General features: G+C 41.5%; 1 protein-coding gene across 1 annotated transcript in view; it reads right to left on the bottom strand.

Moving 5' to 3' along the window:
• Positions 1 to 22,529, bottom strand: part of cpt1a2b (carnitine palmitoyltransferase 1A2b) — a 41,997-nt gene extending 19,468 nt beyond the window's left edge. Inside the window, exons 1-13 of the mRNA XM_072693372.1 lie at positions 22,442 to 22,529; positions 16,841 to 17,007; positions 16,502 to 16,641; positions 16,195 to 16,372; positions 15,060 to 15,161; positions 14,459 to 14,596; positions 13,963 to 14,040; positions 12,631 to 12,738; positions 11,237 to 11,324; positions 10,133 to 10,328; positions 7,880 to 8,068; positions 3,001 to 3,106; positions 2,442 to 2,558 (exon numbers count right to left, since the gene is read on the bottom strand). Coding sequence (XP_072549473.1) covers positions 2,442 to 2,558; positions 3,001 to 3,106; positions 7,880 to 8,068; positions 10,133 to 10,328; positions 11,237 to 11,324; positions 12,631 to 12,738; positions 13,963 to 14,040; positions 14,459 to 14,596; positions 15,060 to 15,161; positions 16,195 to 16,372; positions 16,502 to 16,641; positions 16,841 to 16,981 — 1,581 coding nt within the window. The 5' untranslated portion in view covers positions 16,982 to 17,007; positions 22,442 to 22,529. The remainder of the gene's footprint in view (positions 1 to 2,441; positions 2,559 to 3,000; positions 3,107 to 7,879; positions 8,069 to 10,132; positions 10,329 to 11,236; positions 11,325 to 12,630; positions 12,739 to 13,962; positions 14,041 to 14,458; positions 14,597 to 15,059; positions 15,162 to 16,194; positions 16,373 to 16,501; positions 16,642 to 16,840; positions 17,008 to 22,441) is intronic.
• Positions 22,530 to 23,840: the final 1,311 nt, after the last annotated feature.

Raw genomic sequence — 23,840 nt, forward strand, 5'->3', positions numbered from 1 at the left:
AACAGAAGGTCTAGGTCAGAATTGCTCACAGCTCTGCTCTTATAATCAGCAACCCCACTGTCCTTGTAAAGTGGACGGATGCCAGATAAAAGAACCCTGGTGAATGTCAGACGCTACGTAAAAAACTAAGCAAGTGGGTTTTAGGACAACATTTCTTCCTAAGAACGTTTTCGGAACGAAGCCCGATGTTCTGATGCTGTACTGAACCTTTGGACTAAAGCCAAGAGTATCATTTTTCACACCACCACCCTCCTGCCACTGCTACCTGTCTAATGACCATGTTAAAATTTACATGGACTCTTAACGGCCTGCCACTACTAATATCACCACCATTGACCATCATTACTTTCAGTACTCTGACCATCACTACTAGGATTATATAGTAAATTAAGTTTTACTCCACCCCCCCCCCCCCAATATAACACAGTTTAGACACCACACCTGGCATTAAGCAGGATGATGTCAATAGGTCCTATTCTATTGGCAGCACTTCTCTACAGGGACTAGACAAGCTGTATGTGTGCACTTACACTTCTGTGCCAGCAATGGGTGCAACTGAAATAGCTGAATGCATTCAATAGAAAGGGTGTCCACAAACATTTGGACATATTGTGTATGTTCGCTAACAGATGCCCCAGCTGACTAGCATTGTACTGAATGAGGAGGCGGGAAGGGAGGCCATTTGTGCTCTTTGGGACCCCCAGCTACAGATGGGAACTGAACCTGCAGCCTTTCAGTACTGGGATCAGTGCTTAGGTTGGAGTGTATATTTTACTATTGCTGGTGTGAAAAAATTAGTGCACCCCGCCGCCCACCTCTACATCGGCCCTACTATGATTATATAGTAAATTAAGTTGTACTACACCATAATTATTGTGATGATCACATTATTATATTATGATGATGCTGCACACCTGAGCAGTAGAGCAGTCTTATGTGGTGGTTTGATGATGTTTATCAATAATTTATAAATAGTTCTGATCAGAGGGTGATCAGAGATGGGTCCTCTTGTGAGTCTTGGTTCCTACCTGCCACAGTGGCCTTTGGCTTGCTCACTGGGGGTCTTAGATTTTCAGGTCTTTTTATGTTGTTGATTGTACAAACTCTGTACAAATCAATCTGATTGATTTGATTTGACATATTGAGATAATTAGATAATTAATGATCAGTACCAAATAGTCTAGGAATAATACAACAGAATACATTAAATAAATAATGACATAAATAAGAAAATAAATTCTGCTCCCTGGTGGATTATCCATGAACTGCATGCACCAGAAAATACAGATCAAGCACTTGAGTAAAATCACCCTATCCACCAAAGGCCTCACAGCAGCTCTGTGATCTCGGGCTTTTTCTTGACTATAGGTTTCATACAGAAAGGCATCTTTCTGCCCCGACACTAGTGAGGGGCAGGCCACACCTCACCAGGCAACCAACCAACGTGCCCGGAGGGAAGCGCCGTATACCCGGCTCTGACGCACCGGCTAGCAGACACCAGTGACGACCAGTGCTCTCTCGAGGCCCCGGCTGCCAATTGCTAGCAACGTATGAACCAGCGATCCTCCTATTACACAAATGTCGTTCCTTGATGAAATCTTAGTACGTGAGCAATGTTCAGACCCTGTTTGCGATGGCCTGGTTTCTTCTTAACGTGATTAATAGCCGGTAATGTTTGAGGTATTAAAGTATCAGTAAGTAAATCTTGACTATATCTATGCACGATTTATTTGTTGTATGTGTTATTGTTGTAAGGATGTTTTTTATTATTTAGTGCTGATTAACCCACCCGTCCGAAGCTCCCCCTAGTGCCAGCAGTGCCCCCAACACTAGGAGGGTAAGGACTTAACACATGCCTTCTTTGATGCATGCAAAGCCAGCCACTGCCATTCTTTTCAAACTGCTGCCGATGCAACATTGCCAACACGCTCGGAGGAAAGTGCCAGGTCCCCAGCTCCACTGCACCAGCAAACAGACATCTGTGCCGGCCAACATCGCTTAAGAGTGACGAGGGGAGAGAGCGCCATCTACCCACCCGGAGAGAGAGAGCACGACCAATTGAGCTTTCTCATGGGCTCCAGTCACTGATGGCAAAAAGCTGCATGGCTCGGGATAGGAACCCACAACCTCCAGGTCATAGTGGTAGCATATTAGACCAGATGAGCTTCGGTCTCTGACTTTTACTAGGTAGGAGTATCCAGTGAGTGGACAGTGAGTGGACACAGTGTTTAAACGCTCCAGCAGACACTTCTCTAGAGTGCCGGAGCTCAGGCCAATATATAACTAATCGACCATTATCAGTACCTGACCTCACTAATGCTTGCATGGCAGTATTCCATCAAATGCGGGGGGCTAGGTCACCAGAACATACATCCTGGCCTCATTTAGAAACTGCTGTGTGTGTGCGCATGTGTGTGTGTGTGTGTGTGTGCATATCTGACCTCTGATGGGATGTTCCAACTCAGCCGTTGAGGAGGAGGCATAGAGCGCTCCACTTCACCTCTGCAGTTTCCGTCTGTATCATAACCCAGCTGAAACGCATCAGTGGCCAGAGTAAACTAGCAAGAGAGAGAGAGAGAGAGAGAGAGAGAGAGAGAGAGAGAGAGAAATGATCAATTATTGATGCAAAATTCATTTACATTCTATATTCTATAGGGACAAAAGTATTGGGACACTTGTTCATTCATTGTTTCTTCTGAAACCAGAACACACACAGTTCAGCTGAAGGTCAGGAGTTCAACTCACATTTCAACCTCATCACTACAGAATGAACCCCTGTAGGTGTAATGTGTAGGTGTCCCAATAGTTTTGTCCATATACTGACATGCTGTTTTATTTTATGAATGATTGTTTATACATTCTATTAGATGTGCATATTATTTATATTTATATCATTTTCAGGCTTTTGGGCTGACTTTGGCTCTTTTACAGATTTGACAGGGTGTATTAAAGAACATTGTAAATAATTACAAATAAATAAACTCTTATTATAACTCTTACCTCCCATAAGTGAGCCACTGTAGGAGCATCTGCCCAGGAGTGCTCAGCGTTTAGGCCCGTTTTACCATTCTTAAAGATCACCACAGAGAAGGACTTATCAAACCACCTGAGAAAGAGAGAGAGAGAGAGAGAGAGAGAGAGAGAAAAAAATTATGAATTATTGATGCAAAAATCATTTACATTCTAAGTAGCTGAATGCATTCATTAGAAGGGGTGTCCACAAATATTTGGTGTGTGTGTGTGTGTGTGTGTGTGTTATTGTGATTGCTTTATTTCATCCTCCTTCGGGCCATTTAAATTCACAGCACACTCCTGAAAGTGCTCCACTGCTTTAGCATGGTGATGTTACACACCCACCCTGACACACCCTAAACTGCTACAGATAATTGAGCGCTGCGGTTAGACAGAATGTGCATCACTGCTCAACATGAATGATGACGCTGAGATCATCCTGCTGGTACCATGAGACCGAGGCAATGAAATAAGAGTTTCAGAATGAAAATACTTTAAAAAGTTAAAGGTTTAGAGAAGTGCAGAAGTGTGTGACTTGGCATGCAACCACACAGATGTATAGACAGACAGATAGATAGACAGACATGCAGACAGACAGATCCACAATCACATTAACAGACAGACAGACAGATTTATAGGTAGACAGACACAGATACATAGCTAACTTTGTATCTGTGTCTGTCTATCCATCTATATCCGTATGTCAATCTGTCTGTTTATGTGATTGACAGACATGTAGATATAGATAGATAGATAGATAGACAGACATGTAGATAGATAAACAGACATGTAGACAGATATACAGACAGATAGATAGATAGATAGACAGATATATATATTGATAGACAGACAGACAGACAGACATAGATACTTAGAACAGATAATAGAGAGACAGACAGATAGATAGATAGATAGATAGATAGAGACAGACAGATAGACAGACAGATAGATTGATAGATAGACAGACACACAGATAGACAGATAGATAGATAGACAGAAAGACAGATATACAGACAGACAGACAGATAAATAGACAGACAGATATATAGATAGACAGACAAAGATATAAATACACAGACAGATAGACAGATATAGATATAGATCAATAGATCGAACAGATAATAGCCAGAGAGACAGACAGATATCGATGAATAGATAAACAGACAGAGAGACAGAAAGATGGACAATTAGACAGAAAGACAGACTGATACATAGACAGATAAAGAGAGGGGGATAGACAGACGGACAAAAGGACTGACAGATTGACAGACAGACAGACAAACACAGATATAAAGACAGACAAAGAAAGAGACAGACAGACAGACAAACAGAAGGACAGACTAAGACGGATGTTAACAGACAGTCAGACAGATGAGCAGACAGATGGACAGACAGTTGAGAAGAGAGGGGCTGGAGAAACACATAAGCAGGGCTTTGTATGAAGCGCAGTGGAGTTGAACAGAAATGTCACATTTACTAAAAAGATCACAGGACGCAGATCTGGGTACTTTCCTCACCCATATTCCATCCTGCTGCAGTAAAAGCTCTGACTCACGCAGACAGGCCAATCAGTCACGTCACATCACTGCCCTGAAGCCTCCTCTTACATGAAGTGATCCAAAAGAAACAGATGGCGGCTTCCAGAGCTTCACCACCGAAACATACACCAAAGCCTTTCTCCTGCCAAGCTGCTAAAAAAACCCTTACAACTACTGACATAACACCCCCACATTTTATGGACAAAGGTATTGGGACACCTGCTCATTCACAATTTCTTGTTGGCTTTAGTGAGCCCAGGATGTTGGATGATCTCCACCACACCTCATCCCAAAAGTACTGGATGGGGCCCCACCATCCATCATTCCAGAGAACACAGTAGTTCCACTGCTCCACAGCTCAATGCTGGGGGGCTTTAATACCTTAATACCTGTTCTATTGCCAATATGTCTCTACAAGGACTAGACAAGCTGCATTTGCACATCTGTGTCAGCAATGAGTGTGATTTCAAATAGCTGAATGATTTTATAAGGGGGAGCGTCCATAAACATTTGGCTCTGATGTGGAAAAATGCCCAACATTTTTGGAGGGTGAGGACGGACACATGCCTCCCCCAGGATGCCTCTTCTCAAACTGCAGCTGATCACCTAGCAACCAATTCACTCAGAGGAAGGTGCAGGATGCAGAGCTCTGATGCATCGGCTAGTAGAGGCCCATGTAGGCCAGCATCCCACTGACCTGACGTGGGGAGAGAGAGAGAGCCGTCTACCCACCTGGACATATAGTTATAAATAGAACTGTGGGCAGTATAATTTGCCTATTTGTTGCCATTTTGTTGCTGTTGGTTGCCATAAACTTGCCAAATTACATTGACCACAATTCCATTTATAAAAGCAATAAAAAGGGAAAACATCCAAAGGGGTAAATACTTTTTATAGTCACTGTATTTGATGCATTATTTGCTTTCTTTGTTTTTACTTTGTACTGTAAATCACTTTGGGCTACATTTGAATGTATGAAAGGTGCCATATAAATAACTGCTGTTGCTGATATTTTTTTATTATTATATTAATTATTTTTATTAATATTATTTGTATATACACATATATATATATATATATTACTACTGTTATTATTGTTACATTTATTGTTTTAAATAATAATATTATTATTACTACTACTACTACTACACTGTACACATGAGCGCCTTGTTTGGTTTTGTGAACAAGAACACTGAACCTAATTCCTCAGTAGTTTCCGGGTGCAGTCCAAGCTCACAAATACAAGCCGGGGTCAAAAGTGCTCTTGCTCCTAAGAACTGGGATTTAAAATTTTGGTCCATATCCTAATACAATCTGACCAACCCGTATAACTGTATTTAAAGGATTAGTTCAGCAAAACAAATCTAATGAAAATAACTGATCACTGACCCAAAACATAGCCATCATCCAGGACATGCTTAAAATATCTGACGTTTGCTTCCTTAGTTGGGAATGGGAGCTGCTAGGCTAATGCTGCGAACAAACACTGGACTGAGATTGTCACTAATCTCATCTCCCGTTAGTAAACTCTCAAAAACGCCCGTTAACCATCTTAAAATGCATCTAGATCTTCAAATAAATAAAGATCTTAGGTGTGTATTTTGGTGGTGGTGTTCTTTTTCCTTTATTATTATTATTATTATTATTATTATTGTATGCTGACAATGTATATATATTTATATTTACTAGTTAAAACTGTTTATTAATGGAAGTATATGTAAAATGCACAATTTTGAACTATTTTGTTTCCAGTTTATAACTATTTTCATTATGGATTAATCCATTATTCCCTGACTATTGACTTGTTTTCCTGATATGCGAGAACTTCCTTCAGAATAAGACTATTGTCCCTGACGGCTGGGTCCTCGCACCTCCCCCGTCCAGAAGTGAGCAGTCATATGACTCCTGCTATTCAGCCATGATCATTTTACAATGTTCAGTAGTATCAGTATTTTTTTTTTTAATTTACACATCCATTCACATGACTGTTAAGAGTGTAACATTTTATTAAATATTTTATTAATTATATCTATTTGTTTTATGTTTATATCAAGGCAACTGTTGGGGGGGGGTCTGGGTTTAAAGTGATATGAAGGTGGACTTGTGTATAATTATATTTAGTTTCTTGTGCTTTTGTACCTGATTTGTCTGCAAATAAAATAAACATATTAAACAAATCAGCTGATTATTCTCTGCACTCATCGACTGATTGTTGGTTGTTAAGCTCTGAGAATAATAACAAATTGGTGGGATTCTCCCCCAATAACAGTAAATTAAGCAAATACCAAATGTACACAGTATGATAACCATCGATTTTCAGACCAAGGTATACCCAAAACATGGTTCAGTGTTTGTTAGCAATGTTAGCCTAGCATTTTCTGTTCTAAACTAAAGACTAAATTACTAAACTAAACACACATCAGACACCAAATATGTCCTGGCTGACCAAAGACAACAGCAGCAAGAACAACTCCCTCACAGCTGGAAGAAGAAGCCTTGGGAGGATACAGGGCTCACAAGTTGGAACCCATCCTCCCATCCTCCTCTGGTCAAAACTACTAAGAAATGACCAGTTAATGATATTTATCAGAAATGATGAATAAATGACCTCTAAGGCATCACCTTTTTAGGCTCAAGCATACTGATCTGACCACTGCTATGCACTGCTGAACACAGTCATCTCAAGGGAGCTGCAACACTTACACACAGTTGCAGTTGCATCACCCGTAGCGGTTGGAGATGTCTTCCCCGCAGTTCTGGGTGGTGCTGAATCTCTTGGTTTCTTTCTAAATCAGTGTGTAACTGCTGCTTTCTGGTGAAAATGTGTTTAAAATTATGATAAATAATAAAATAAATAAGCATCCAACTCAAAAAACATGGCCAAGAACCCCCAAAAACGGCCTGGAAATATGCTGGGGATAATCTAAAAGATTAACGAAATGCACTACATGTCCAAATGTTTGTGGACACTCCTTCTAATCAGTGCATTTAATTACTTTAAGTTGCGCCCATTGCTGACACAGATGTGCAAAAGCCCTCACACACACACACAAAAACACACACACACACACACACACACACACACACACACACACACACAATTTGTCTAGACCCTGAAAGAAGACAGATGGTTCTCGCACTCCGATCACAATGCCTCTTGGGGGTGTTTACACTGGGCTGTTTATAGAGATAAGTCAAATCTGACCATGATCCGATCACCAGTAATGCTGCTGATGCCGGGTGTAAACAGGCTCAGTGTGCTTTCGCTGATTTTCTTGGTTTCCCTGTTGATTTCTAGTTTACTCGTCTTATATTCAGGTTGCTCTGACCTGTCGTAACACTTCCCGTGCAGGAGGGATTTAGCATAGCGGTCAAGATTTCCGGCTGGGTCGCTCCCTCGCATACCCTCCTCCTGGTCATCAAGAGTCACGAAGAAGGCCGCTTTCTCGATGCAGTCTAGGGAGCGCTTATTTACACCGGAGCTGAAGTACTGCTTCCGTACACGAGCCCATGGGATCCTGCACAGACCAGAGATAATGATAATAATGATAAATAATGTATAATTAGATAGTAATAATAATAATAATAATAATACAACAATAATATAATAAATATTATATAAATTAATGCAACTACTATAAATAAATAAATAAAATAATACATGAAATAAACATTTTTCATTGGGGTGGCCTCTAGAGGGGACGGTGGCACATAACATAGCATTTTTTTTATTAATAGAAAAATATATATTTTTAATTTATTATTGTATATATACTATACTATATAATACTACTACTAATAGTACTGTTATTATATAATAAAATTATATAATAACAAAACTATAATATAATAAATGTTATATAATTAAATGTAACTATTACAAATAAATCAATTCATTAATAAATTAAATATACATTTTTAACTGGGGTCAATATACATGGCCACTAGAGGGCACTACATCATATAAATTATATATATATATATATATATATATATATATATATATATATATATATATATGTATATATATATATATATATATATATATATATATATATATACACATATATATATATATATATATATATATATATATACACATATATATATATATATATATATATATATATATACACACATACACACACATATATAAATAATATTCAATAATAGTGATAATAATACTATAACATAATAAATATAATATAATTAAAAAATAATTATATATAGCATAATTAAGTAAACTAAAAAGTTTAAGAAAAAAATAATTAAACAAAGAATTCATTGGGGTCTATGTGCGTGGCCACTAGAGGGGACAGTGGCACAAGAGGCATGAACATGGAGCAATGTGGACGGTCCAGCACTACGGTGCGTGCCATGCCATGTCTGCGGTAAGTATGAACCAGCCAGGAGTTCAGCCTCCTTCAGATGTCTAATGATGTTGCATTATCAGTGAATGTGCAGTGGCTGACTTCATGCATCATCTGAAATGGGCAGTCCTAGCTTGTGGGAACTGGGATTGACTAAACTCATTTACCTGATTTACATCAGCGTCTGTCCACATTGAGAAGCTATTTATCAAAAATAAAAGTCCAAAGTTAAAAATACTGATTTCACAACATGTCATATGTTTTATGATGAATGGATCGACCAATAGAATTGCTCCAAAATGACTTCTAAAAATCTAAAAAGGCCTGTCTGCTGCTGTGCAGTCTCTGTCTGTGGCAACAGGCCTCAGACAGCAGGCAGAAGAGCACCATCTACGGCACAAGAGAGGTGCAGCGGCTGAAGAGCAGACGCTTCTACTGAGCTATTACAGCAATCGCAGATCAATAACAGAGTAAGGGTTCCCCCTGCTGGAGAACACTGGCCACGACCCTGAAACAGTGGGTTGACTTTCAATTTCTGTGAAATTGAAATACATGGAAATACACTATATAGACAAAGGTATTGAGACACCTACACATTACACCTACAGGAGCTTTTCTGATGTCCCATTCTAAACCCATAAGCATTAATATGGAGTTGGTCCCCCTTTGCTCTAAGCTCTAACAGCAGCAGGTCTGGAGCTCTGCTGCAGTTATTGGAGACCTTTCTGCACTCTGCTCTGAGCTCAGCACTCGGCCCTGACCCCGCTCTGTAACTTTACAAGGTCTGACAGACACTCAGTGGCTGAGCTGCTCTCTGTGAGCTGTTCCTCCTAAACTCTTCCACTGTTCAATAATAACACCACTCACAGCTGATGGAGGAAGATCTAGGAGGGAAGGTCTAAATTTCTCCAGCTGACTTGTTGTTGTTGGTGCAGCGGTGTCTCCTATTACATACAGAACCACGCTGGAGCTCAGTGAGCTCTTCAGAACCTCCCGTTCTTTCACTGATGTGTGGAAGAAAGGTGGACTGCATGGCTAGGGGCTTGATATTATACCCTGTGGCAATGGCACTGAGTAATGAAACAGCTAAATTCAGTGATTAAGAGGTCTGTCCCAATACTTTTGTCCATATAACGTTTAAGGGCATTTGACCCTCATACTACACTGATAATAATGTGTGTGTGAGAGTGTGTGTGTGAGGGTGTGTCTGACCTGTTTCCTGCAGTGAGCGCCCCCAGTTTCTCCTCTCCAGGCTGAGGTGGTGATGGATCGTCCAGGATTCTCTGGATCTGGTACTGGATCTCTCTGGGCGTCAGGAGGCGTCCAGCACGGTAAACCCACAGCCTGTAATAGCGCCCCCTGTGGTACACAGCTACAAACTCACTGTCCTGCCAGTGCTGGAGCACATCTGACACAAACAGACAGAGAGGAATACAAATTACAAGGCAGTAAAGATTTTGGTGTTTGTGTCTAAGGTTTGCTTCTGTACTTTTCCACTGAAGCTACAAAGCTAATGTAGCTAACACATAGCAAAAGCATCTATACACAAGTTAGCATGGTGCTAACTGCATGCCTAAATCTTCAAACAAGTCATTTAAGATGGCTGCTACTGCTGTTTTTTAGCTATACAGGCTCTTTTACATGCTACACTACAAGGACAAAAGTATTGGGACACCTGTTCATTAAGAGTTTCTTCTGAAATCAGGGGTAGCGAGGGGTTGATCCTGCTTGTGTTGTAGTAACTGTCTCTACTGTCCAGGGATTAAGGCTTTCAAATAGATTTTGTGAGGATTTGCTTGCATTTAGCTACAAGAGCATTAGTAAGGTCAGAATGTTGGATGATCACCACCCCACCTCATCCCAAACTCCCTAACTCATCCCAGAAATACTGGATGGAGCACCACCATCCTCTTGATCCAGAGGACACAGTTCTTCCACTGCTCCACAGCTCAATACTTCTGACATTAGGCAGCATGGTGCCAATAGGTTCATGTTTATCTGCTCCCGAGAGTCCTATTCCATTGGCAGTACTTTTCTACAAGGACTAGACAAGCTAAGTGCATCGGAGTGTGCATTTGCATATTAAAGTAGCTGAATGCTACTTTAGAAGTGGTGTCCACTACATGGAAACACAACTCCAGACCGGCCCTACGGTCTAACTGCTGCTCAGCAGGTGTGAGGAGGTCAATACTACAGAATGCAAACCTGAATTCTGTAGCATCAGCTGATGGCTTACACACAATTTTGCAGAACTCCTGCTTTAGGAATGGTAAACGCTGAGGAATAAGTGTGTGTGTGTGTGTGTGTGTGTGTTACCTGTCTCCTCTCCAGGAGCACGTGTTGTGTTGAACATGCGCTCGCACTGAGCTGCACAGAGTGGGATGACAGTACCAGGAATGCGACTCTATGAAAGAAAGAGAAACTTTAGGATACTGTGAAAGCCATCAGTGTCACGCTTCTGCAAATCTGGACTTGTCTGTAGATGTTACTCAAACAGGTTTGTTTCTTGTAGTCGAACAATAATGACACCTGTAATTTGCTTACAGGCATGTGTTTAGGCCTACAATTAGTCAACTGGAAAACACGAATGGGCAAGCCTGGTTTTGCTGGATGGCAATCGGCTTTATGGCATTGGTTTATAGGACAGAATGTACTTGTGCAAATTTAAAAACCCTTAAAGAACCTGTTTATTTACAGGAGTAAACCCTCGTCCTGTGGTTCCCAATCCTGGACATGAAGGACTGCCTGTCCTGGACATTTCCATGTTCCCCCTGCTCCCAAAATATCTGATCCAGCTCATCAGCTCATTAACAAGCCCTTCCTGAGTTGAAGGTGGTGAGTTAGAGCAGGAAACCACTTAAATGTGCAGGGCAGGGTGTCCTCCAGGACCAGGGTTGAAAAAAACGTTACCCTAGTCAATGGATTGACTAGTGTCACAATACACGGCAACCAATCAGAACAAACATATGCATAGGTCATTTCCAAATCGTCCAACGGACTAAGTCACGGTCACTATGATCGGAGGATCGCTGGTTCGAATCCCGGTAACTGACGGGCTATCCAAATCAAAAATCAGCTAAAAAAAATGAACACAGCCTGGTTAAATCTTTGGAGAACATTTTTTCTGCACAGAAGCCAGAGAGAGATGCTTCTATATAGTATATTATTATTACTATTATTATTATTATTATTATTATTATAAATTACCTTAGATTTAAACAAATCGGGGACTCTTATTCTAGAATCTATGGTATGCTTTATTTAGGGTTATTAACATTTAAAGGAAATCTAATCCTTCCGAGTACAGCCAGCGTGTGTATGACTGGTAGCAGGTGTGAAGGAGGCCTCTAGGGACTCTTGCTTTTTCAGCTACAGGTTTTCCATTTAACCACAGGCCCCTAAAAGCCCTGCATCTCACATTTGAGTGTTTTCCAGATCTATCAGACCCACTTCCTCTCATGAACGACGTCTGGCATCCACTTCACTAAACCAACAACCTCCCGGCTCGGCCAGATCCCACGAACATGACCTGTGACAGTTTGAACCTGCTGGTCGCGTGTGTAAGCTGAGATCCCAACAAGCTGAGTAACACAGCTGCCCGTGACTACATGAGCCGAAGATGTTTGTTTTCCCCTGACGGACGGGGGTTGCCAGTGGCAATGTACGTGCATGTGAAGGGCGTGTGTGAGGAGTGTTTAGGCAGAACGTACAGGTTTGAGCTCCTCACGGTTGACCTTGCGGCGATACAGCAGAAGGGCGGTGATGGTGTTTCCGGCTCGTGCTGCCTGATTGGCTGTGGGGGTCACGTACAGGAAGTCCTGTAGAAGGTGAAAATCCAGCATCAAGATCAAGTCAATTTGTCACTATATTGACAAAAGTATTGGGACACCTGTTCTGAAATCAAGGGTGTTAAAAATTGTTGATCCTGCTTTTTTTGTTGGAGTAAGTAGAGACCTACTGTCCAGGGAAGAAGGTCTTCCTACTTGGTATTGAAGGAGCATTGCTGTGAGGATTTGACTGATTGCATTCAGCGACAAGAGAGTTAGTGAGGTCACAATGTTGATGTGATGATCACCACTCCACCCTGCCTCATCCCCAACTCTCCAACTCATCCCAAAAGTATTGGATGGAGCTCCACCATCCATCATTCCAGAGAACACAGTAGTTCCACTGCTCCACAGCTCAATGCTGGGGGGCTTTAAACCCCTCTAGCCCAAGGCTGCATTAGGTATAGTGCCACTTAAATAGCTGAATGCATTCATTAGAAGGGGTGTCCACAAACATTTGGACATATAGTGCATATAGTTTCTTTGGACAAGAAAGACATATGGGTTCAAGACAATGGTAAAATAGTTCACTTTGGGGGCTATTTTGCCTCACAACACCCTGAATGTCCTTCCACCATGACTCACCAGGAGTCCTGTTACACAGGTAGGAGAATACAGCGTTAGGGGTCTTGCCCAAAAACTCTTATAGGAGCACAGTGCTGTATTTGCTCAGCAGGGGAATTGAACCCCAGTCTGCAACAGGGAAAAGAGGTGTTGTCCACTATGACACCAACCACAGGTATCAGACAGTGTATCAGTCAGTGTCCCCCCTTCATTTAACCAGGGTTTGTGTCCACATTCTGAGGGGTCTTTATTTTTAGACGTTTTTTTTCTGTTCAATAGTCAATCTTCTTGTAAATATAAACCAGGAGCATGATGGGATATCATTTCAAAAGGAATCTAGGTGCATTCTTGCAGACAGTGACCATGCAAGATTCTCAGTCCTTGCAAAATCATCTGTGAGTAATGACAGGTGGTCCTTACTAGTAGTCTTTTAGTGTGGTTAGCATTAACACACACACACACACACACACACACACACACACACACACACACACACACACACACAGTGCCTGAGATCAATGGGGAGCACCAGAGGACAGAGCAAATAGAGAGAGTGAGTGAGTGAGAGACAATACAGTAAAAGATAGAGAGAGAGAGAGGGAGAGATAAGTACACAGCATTAAAACAACCAAGTAATGTGAGTAAGGCTACCATTCCATAGTAGTTACTGTTGACCATGATGGGATTCCGGCCCCGCAGGTAAATGTACTCCTCCCACCAGTCACTCACCTGCAGGAAGAGACCAGGAGATAGGGAGGAAAGAAAGAAGAGAGGATGAGAGTGAGGGGGTAAAGAGATCGGCGGAGTTCACCACATCAGCATTATTCCGTTCAATAACAATAAAACACAAGACAAAATATGGACAAAAGTATTGGGACACCTGCATATTCATCCAGTTTATCCAGCTTTTGTTGGAGAAGCTGTCTCTACAGTCTATATGCGTTTACACTTTAGCAAAATGCTAAAGCTAACCACACTCACTGTCTATATGCTCAAAGTAACCGTCAGCTTACACAGCCCAGAAATGAGGCCTCTGACCTAAACCAGGAATACCAGCACTCCACTCAAAACAACAGCGCCAGGAAGAGAGCTCAGGTAAACAACAAAAAAGGGACTAAGAAACAGGAAGGGAAGTGTAAATACGTACGTAATTCGTGGCCCACAGGGCTTTGAGTTTCAGGTATCTCTGGAGGCGGTTTCCTAGAGTCCCCTCAAACTCAGCAGCCAACTGGCTCACATGCTCAAAATCAGCAGGACTCCGCAGGGGGCGGACTGACTGCAGATACTGATAGTGGGACACACACACACACACACACATACACACACATACACACACATACACACACATACAGAGACACATACAGAGACACACAGAGACACACAGAGACACACAGAGACAGTGGCAGTTATAGTTTGATAAAAAATAAACATTTACACAGTTACTTTCTTCAGCCTGAGAAGAGCCAGACATGCATTCCTATCATCACTGTTGCTTTTATTGGGTTTCTGGCCATTTTTAAAACATGAATTTCATACATTTTACACAGCTCTGGAACTGCAGTTTGTCCATCTGCAGATATTCTGTGTGTGTGTGTGTGTGTGTGTGTGTGTGTGTGTGTGTGTGTGTGTGTGTGTGTGTCTGTGTTAAATATCAGCTAGTCACGCATACCTTTTATTTACATTCCTAAAACACACACACACACACACACGTGTACACACACACACACATTCCACACGGGTTGACTCACTCTTTCCAGTGTATCTTTGATGGGAGGAACAGGCAGGTGTGGTAGAGAAGTCTGATAACTGTACAACAGCGGCTTTCTGCTGGATAATAACCTGACCAGAGACTGACCAGGGGAGGACAGATAAACACAGAGAGAGAGAGAGAGAGAGAGAGAGAGAGAGAGAGAGAGAGAGAGAGAGAGAGAGAGAGAGAGAGAGATTAGATTAATAAAGCAATACAAACATTTTTCACTGCATTTAAGGTGCTTGAAATGCATTCAAACAAAGGTTGAGGCTTTTTGTGCAGGGATGATACACCGATTAGCCATAACATTAGTACCGGTAAATTCAAAAACAACTGAAGGTTGAAGGCAAGTGTAAGAATCTGAGACACTTTGACAAGAACCTAACTGTGATGTTCTAGACCAAAGTTTTAGAACATCTCCAAAACATCAGGCAGGTTTTGTGGGGTGTTGCCGGTATGGAGTGGTCAGTGCCTACCAAAAGTGCTCCGAAACAACGACAATGGGCCATGGAGCAATGAGCTCCCAAGGCTCAATGAGGCAATCCATGTAGGCCCCACCTCACAGCTTACAGGACTGCAACTTAGATCTGCTGCGAGCGTCTTGGTGCCAGTTCGGACATGCCCTCAGCATATGATGATTTGGAAGGAGACGAGAACTCAGGGAACTTTGAGCTGAGTTCAGGGGGCTTCTGCTTCTGGTAGGAAGCCAGTCCCCCCACCTCTCCGAGATAACAGAGTTGAGACTTTGTCATGGAGATGGTATTTACAGGATGTTAGATTGGGAGGAGGGGCTTCAGGCATGTTCCTCCTCCAAAATTTGTATTATTGATTATTTGTATTATTAGGTGGTACTAATGTTTTGGCTGATTGGTGTATCTGTCTTTCCTCCTAAGTACATTCAACCAGTGCAGCTGATCTGCTGTGTAATATTAATAAGTGGGGTATTAAAGCAAGCTATTACCCAGAATGCTCAGTTATGCCCCCCTCTGGCAATGCTAGTGTGCTACAGTCTCATGTCTTCTGCACTAAATGATTGGCGGTTGATTCCCCGGTCACTGTGGATTGTTCTGACCTGGTTAACTGTCACATGGCTACTGGCATTCACAGTCTAGTAATGAAGGGGAGACACTGACCACCCAGACTTTGGTGATGGGGGAGATGCGGCCATGCTGCTCGAACATCCAGCGGTGATAGGACAGCAGAACCTTAAGACAGAACCTCAGAGCCAAGATCAAAGACAGCCATAGCAGGGTGCTGAACAGCAGCGCTGACACCATCGTCTGACCCTGAGCACTCAGCGTCAGAGACAGACTGAGAGAGAGAGACAGTGTGTTATTAACACAGTAAATAAAATGAATAATTAAGTTCAATAATGAACTGAATTGATTATGAACCCGTCAGAAACCCCAGACTTGGCCTTCACTGGAAAGTGTGTGTTACCTGAGGGGCAGGTGCTCCTGTATCTTAGCAATCAGGCCCATGGAGGGGTCAGACTGTGTGTACAAGGTGGCTAGGATCACTATGACAACAAAGAGCCAGGAGGAGGGGCTAGCAGGATACACACCCTTTAGGACCCCGTTCTGTACACAGAGAGAGACATATGCGTTAATGAGAAACACACACACACACAATAATAATAATCATAAAAAGGGGACAGTTTAATAAATGGAGCTCTATCTATCTGTGTGTGTGTGTGTGTGTGTGTGTGTGTGTGGGTGTGGGTGTGGGTGTGGGACCACTGAATATCTGCTGACCGTGCTACATTAACACCACACTGACCTTCATCCTGCTGATGCGCTTCTTCCAGCAGCGCAGGCCAGAGCGGTAGATCTGATCGAGGGCCTGGCGGGACAGTTGCAGGTCAATACCCTCCGGAGTGATGGTGAACTGAAACGCCACGGCTTGGTGAGCCTCCGCCATCGCAGCAAACACGGCTACACACCACACTGATGGAGAGACGGGAGAGACACATGTCAAATTCGGCAATTGGTACTCATTTTAGCCAATCACGTGGCAGCAGTGTAATTCATAAAACCTGCAGACCTCACTAACGCTCTTGTCTACTTACAATCTCGTTTCCACGCCTTACTAAGTTGTGGCCACGACTTAGAATCTCGTTCCCACGCTTTACTAGGTCATGGTCAAGACTTAATTATCTCGTTTCCACGCCTTATGAAGTCAGGGTCACGACTTCATTATCTCATTCCCACGCCTTATTAAGTCAGGGTCACAACTTAATTATCTTGTTTCCATGCCTTACAAAGTTGTGGCCACGACTTCATTATCTCATTCCCATGCCTTATTAAGTCAGGGTCACGACTTCATTATCTCATTCCCATGCCTTATTAAGTCAGGGTCACGACTTCATTATCTCATTCCCAGGCCTTATTAAGTCAGGGTCACGACTTCATTATCTCATTCCCACGCCTTATTAAGTCAGGGTCACAACTTAATTATCTTGTTTCCATGCCTTATTAAGTCAGGGTCACGACTTCATTATCTCATTCCCAGGCCTTATTTAGTCAGGGTCATGACTTCATTATCTCGTTCCCACATCTTACTACTAAGTCATGGCCATGATTCAGGATCTCTTTCCCACGCCTTACAAAACTGTGTCCATGACTTCATTATCTCATTCCTACGCCTTACTAAGTCATGGCAATGACTTCATTATCTAGTTCCCACACCTTACTAAGTTGTGGCCACAACTTATTTTTATTTAGGTGGGATGTCACCAGTGGGGCTCTGTACAAAGGGTGGTTTAATCGCCTGAAAACTGGAGTTTGGCTGTTCTCCCAAAGTAGCAGCATTTTTGTAAAGCTGTCTATTTAAGTTATTATTAACTTATTAATAAACTAACAGTCATTTTTATTTAAATATGCTAAGTGTCCCCAAACCCAACAGCCAATGTGCACAGCTCAGATATAAAGTGGACACTGACAGAAAGACAGAAAGAGAGAAAGCAAGGGGACGAACACAATAGCCTGGTTTGTGTGATCAGGCCCAAGAATGACCGACACCCAAGCAGCTGGCTAGGCCCTCCATGCTGACAGAGGCCTTTGCACGAGTGAAAGGAGTAACTGAGCATTCACTTTCTCATTGGACGTCTTTGTTGGTTCTCACTGGACAAAAGAAAAACAAGCACTGCTGATGATTCAAGGTGGGCCCCAGCTTCTACTGTATGAGGAGATCTGGTAGGCCCATAGAGAACAAAGCCCTGCTCCTCCCCCACCCTTAAGTACAGGGAGTAGCTCAGGTTCACCAGAGGGGCTTCAAATGTATAAGATTGCCCTGGGCCTCCTATTGTCCAGAGGAGCACTGTCCTCCATGACAACATACACAACTTTGCTTCAGACTGAGACGTCAGTTAGGTTAGGGTCTTATTACTAAGTCATAACTAAAACCAACTGAATCACCCCCTGCTCTTACCAGGCTTACAGATTACTGCTCAGCTTCTCTGGGACTTTGTATTTAGTTCAGTCTGCTAAGATTAATGTACACCTACTGTCCTGGAGTATTTTTAAACCCTCAGAGGTCCCCCACGGCATATATACACACACACACATAAACACACTCTACTGTGAAACACATCTTTCTTACATTTCCTTTAATTATTTATAAGGATGCACAGTGATCTTGGATATTTTTATTTTATAAAAATATAATAAATATTAAATATTAAAATCTTCTGTATTTAATGTATGTATGTACTGTATTGTACTGTAATCCAGCACAAATAAAAATCACTTCTGTCCGAACTCAACTTAACGTAATGTTTTAATTTTTAATTTTTTTTACAAAATATGAAAGCCTCAGCTGACTTTTACGCTGTGTTCAGAATTCATGATAAATGGCCTAACATTACCCAAATTAAAATGACTAAATTATTACATTAGTTAAAAGGGAGATGCAAGGTTTTGTTCCCCAAGATACGTTATACACACAATATGGACAAAAGTATTGGGACACCTACTCATTCATTGTTTCTTCTGAAATCAAGAGTATTAAAAAAAAGCTCAGCCTGCTTTGAAGCATTGCTGTGAGGATCTGACTGCATTCAGCAATCCACTGGCGTGGGAGCTGTGAAGCTCAGCCTATAGCCCCCATAGCAATGTTTATTATATATGAATGTATGCAGTTAATTGTGGATTTACATTCAGAAAGTAAGACTAAGTGACTGTGATAACTCTAGACCTGCAGGGTAAGGGTATAACCGTGACTTCTTTACACTGTGAGCTTAATGGGTGCACATTCTACAGTGGATTTTATATAGAGAGTTCCCCTCTTATTATTACCTCTAGGGTTTCGAGTTTAGGGTTAGTATGGTTAGAGTTCATGTTTAGAGTAGAGTAGAGTAGGTTTAAGTGTTTAGAGTAGGTTTAAGATTAGAGTTGGTAGGGTTAAGGCTAGGGTTAAGTAAAGGGTTCGGTTTACAGTTAAGGTTAGAAATGGGTTTAGGGTTAGTATGCTTGTGGTTAGAGTCAGTTTTAGGGTTAAGATTAGGGACAGGTTTAGGGTTAGTGTGAGTATGGTTAGAGTTTTAGGATTAAGATTAGGGATAAGTTTAAGGTTAGTGTGGTTATTGTTAGAGTTTTAGGGTTAAGATTAGTGATAGGTTTAGGGTTAGTGTGGTTATTGTTGGAGTAGGTTTCAGGGTTAAGATTAGTGATAGGTTTAGGGTTAGTGTGGTTATTGTTTGGGTTAAGATTAGCTTAGTTTAATTACATTTTACATTTGTTTTTTACATTTACACTTATAAAGTGGGAAAAGACTGTAAGAAGTCTAAGGTATGGGTTTAAGACTATTCTCCAGTCTGTTTAAAGGAGTTTAAATGATCCACATCTTGTGTTTGATCAACTTTAGAAGTTCAGTTTTTACCAAACCTCTTTTTTCTCTTTGTTTTAACAGAGCTGCCCTGTTTTATGACTCCGTCCAGGCTGCAGCACTTGTGACGTTAACGTAAAGAGGCGGGGCTAAACAGCTATAGGTTGTTTGTATGTCTATGTGTGTGTGTGTGTGTGTGTGTGTGTGTGTGTGTGTGTGTGTGTGTGTGTGTGTGTTGAAGCAGTGAGTTCAGAACAGCAGTTCAGGACTAGGCTTAATCTGAATCACAACCATGTTTACATCCATGTTTACATTTCAAGTACAAAGCCCTCCACTAATCAGACACAGTGAGAGAGAGAGTGAGAGAGTGAGAGAGTGTGTGTGTGGGTGGGTGTGGGTGTGCCTGTTTAAACACAGCCACAGAGCTCCATTCACACTGGAGAGTGAGAGAGCGAGCGTGGGGCGAGAGGGGGCCATGGAGGAATGAGGGCAGCACTGAGGGTCAAACACAGCCAGTGGTTTTAGCCCCTTCTCTTTCACCAGCAGAGCGTGCAGCCCTCCGTCTACAGCATTCCCTACTGAGCGTGCAGCACAGTGTGTGTGTGTGTGTGTGTGTGTTCTTGTATTGCTATCTCTGCAAGGATTAAATGTCCTCACAGTGACGGGATTAGAGGAAAGATTAGCGCAGGTGAGAACATTCGTCTGGTCCTCACCTCTCAGCTGTTTTCAACACAAATCCAACAGAAGGATCAACGTCTGGATCCTGAGGTTCAGGTCAGAGTTAGGATTAGGATTAAATGGGGTTACGGTGAGGTTTAGGTGTTGGTCAATGCCGGTAGGGTTAGGTTTAGGGTTTGCATTAAGGTCAGAGTTAAGATTAGAGTTAAGGTGAGGTTTAGGTGTAAGCCATTGCATGTAGGGTTAGGTTTAGAATAGGGTTTAAGATTAAAGTTGGAAAAGTTAGAATTAGAATTACTATGACTAATTTTAGCATTAAGAGAGGGTTTACAGTTAGTGTTACTAGGATTAGGTTTAGGGTTAGTCTTAGTAGGGTTAAGGTTAAGGTTAGAGTTGGGTTTAGGGTTAATATGTTTATGGTTAAGGTTAGGTTTAGGGTTAATATGTTTAGAACTGGAGTTGAGGTTAGGTTTAGGGTTAGTTTTAGTAGGGTTATGGTTACAGTTAGGTTTAGGGTTAATGTGTTTAGAGTTGAGGTTAGGTTTAGGGTTAGTATTAGTAGGGTTAAGGTTAGGTTTAGTGTTAGTAGGGTTAAGGTTAGGGTTGGGTTTAGGGTTAATATGTTCAGAGTTGGGGTTAGGTTTAGAGTTATTAGGGTTAAGGTTAGGTTTAGGGTTAATATGTTTAGAACTGGAGTTGAGGTTAGGTTTAGGGTTAGTCTTAGTAGGGTTAAGGTTAAGGTTAGAGTTGGGTTTAGGGTTAATATGTTTATGGTTAAGGTTAGGTTTAGGGTTAATATGATAGGGTTAGGATGGTTTAGGTTAGGGTTTAATGTTAATATTAATGGTTATCATTATGTTTAGGGTTAACATAATAATTTAGGTCAGGTTTAGGCTGGTTATTACTATGGTTAAGCTTAGGTTTAGGGTTAGTACAGTTATGGTTAAGGTCTAGGTGTAACATTCATGTCAGAAGCCTTCTCTGCACTTGGACCAAACATTTACAACAAAGAACTGTGTGCATTTTGAAGGCCATGGCCCAAACACTGCTCGTTTAAAAAGCCCCCACATTCACTCAGTCTGCAAACTTGCAGCTTTTCAGTCTTCAGCCAGACTGAAGCTTTTATGGTCCAAAAAAAAAAACCCTTTGGAATCTTTTCCATTCTCAGATCTGTCAAAACTTCCAGACCAGGCTGCCAAACGCATGATCTAAACAGTCTGATAATTGCGCCCAATTTCCCCAGTAATCTGAACCCTCCTCTTAAAGCACCCACTACACCATTACAGTATACCAGCGAGAGCCAGAGCGCTGCGCCCCCCAGCGGCGCGTCTGAGTACTACAACGCTTATTATACAGTTCCTCTTATTCGACGAGAAGTAGTAAACAATTATTTTCATTAATACAGACCTCACTTTTAACAACGTTTACCACCATAACGGACTGTTAAACATCTGATACGAGCCTGAAACCAACACCACCACTCCGTCCACCCCGTCCAGTACAACTACAGTACACCCACTCTGCGTTAGACTGCACTCCAGCTTCATGTGTGGGACCTCAGTGGAGGGTGTGGATGGTTTCTTCGTGGTTTAGTGGCACAGATACTTTCATGGGATTCACTAAACATGATTAAGATGGTATAAAAGTTCTAGCTATAGAATAAAAATAAATATAATTATTATTATTATTTTTTTTTTGGAAGAGTTCCTACTCTCTGGTTTGAGGTTCCTCCCCTGGTTTGCTTGTTGTTCCGCTACACAGCTACATAGTTTCTCCACCCTGAGACTCTTAAGGCTCTCAGACAAAGCGCGGGTCAAAGCCTCCCCCCAGCAGAAGCGCAAACACAGGAGCCCCCCAGGCTGAACCCCCACCTCCTACCTGCAAACACGAGCAGCTATCCTGCGAAAGCTGTAGCAGCGATTTCAGACGTTTCCAGGTCTCGAGAAGCAGATGTTCCACCCTAAACTTACACACACACACACACACACACACACACACACACATTTATACACACTCAGACACACCCCCTACCACACCGCCTACAGCGCGCTGCTCCATACGCACTGACGTCACGTTTATTTCAGTCACACACTGCTTGTCCAAATGTTTGTGGACACCACCTCATTCTAACGAATGCCTTCAGCTACTTTAAGCTACACCCATTGCTACACCCATTGACAACTAGAGAAGTACTGCCAATAGAATAGGACTATCTGGGGTAGATAAACGTGAACCTTTGGCACCATGCCATTGCCTATAACACCCCCCCCCCTCCCACACACACACACACACAAACCCCACCTAGCATTGAGCTGTGGAGCAGTGGAGGAACTGTGTCCAGGATGGTCCAGGACTTTTGGGATGCTGAGGTGGGGTGGTGATCATCATCCAATATCCTGACCTCACTAATGCCCCTGCTCCTGTCGCTGAATGCAATCAAATCCTCACAGCAATGCTCCTCCAAAATTCAATAGAAAGGCTTCTTCCCTAGACAGTAGAGACTCCAACAAAAGCAAGAAGCTCTTTTTGAAAGCCTTGATTTGACTTGAAACAATGAACGAGCAGGTGTCCAAATACTTTTGTCCATATAATGTACTTATATGCGAATGTTTTTTGGACGCCTTGTTTTAGACCGTAGGTGCGCATCACCAATAATGAATAATTATGCATAATGTACACCAGCATTACAAAAAAAAAAATATATATATATATATATATAGTTTATTTTCATGCAAATTTAAATGATAAAAGTCGCTGTTAAATACGTTTTAAATTAAATGTATATATGTTTATTAATTTTGAAAATTAAGTTCTGATTTAAAATATAGCTAGCAATTATAACAGTTTTAAATAAATTAATATTGAAATTATTATTAAATAAATTATTATGCAGATTTAAATGATCAAAGTCGCTGTTAAATACGTTTTAAATAAACTGTATTTATGTTTATTTATTGAAAATTAAGTTCTGATAAATTAATATCCACAATAATGTTCTGATAAAAATAAATTCTGGAAATTAAAAATATAGCTAGCAATTATAACAGATTTTTAAATAAATTATTATCAATAGAAATGTAAAAACATAATTTATTAAAGCAATTTCAAGCATTTCACCACAGCCGTGCTGTTATTTCCTAATAACATGCGACCGTGAGTGTTTCTTTGTTGTTGTTCTTGTTGTTGTTGTTTTTTTTTTTTACAGAAGTTCGGAAAATAAATAAATAAATAAAATAAATAAATAAAATAAATAAATAAATCGATTTAGCGAGCGTTA

Source organism: Salminus brasiliensis, chromosome 12, assembly GCF_030463535.1.
Source record: "Salminus brasiliensis chromosome 12, fSalBra1.hap2, whole genome shotgun sequence".
NCBI lineage: Eukaryota > Metazoa > Chordata > Actinopteri > Characiformes > Bryconidae > Salminus > Salminus brasiliensis.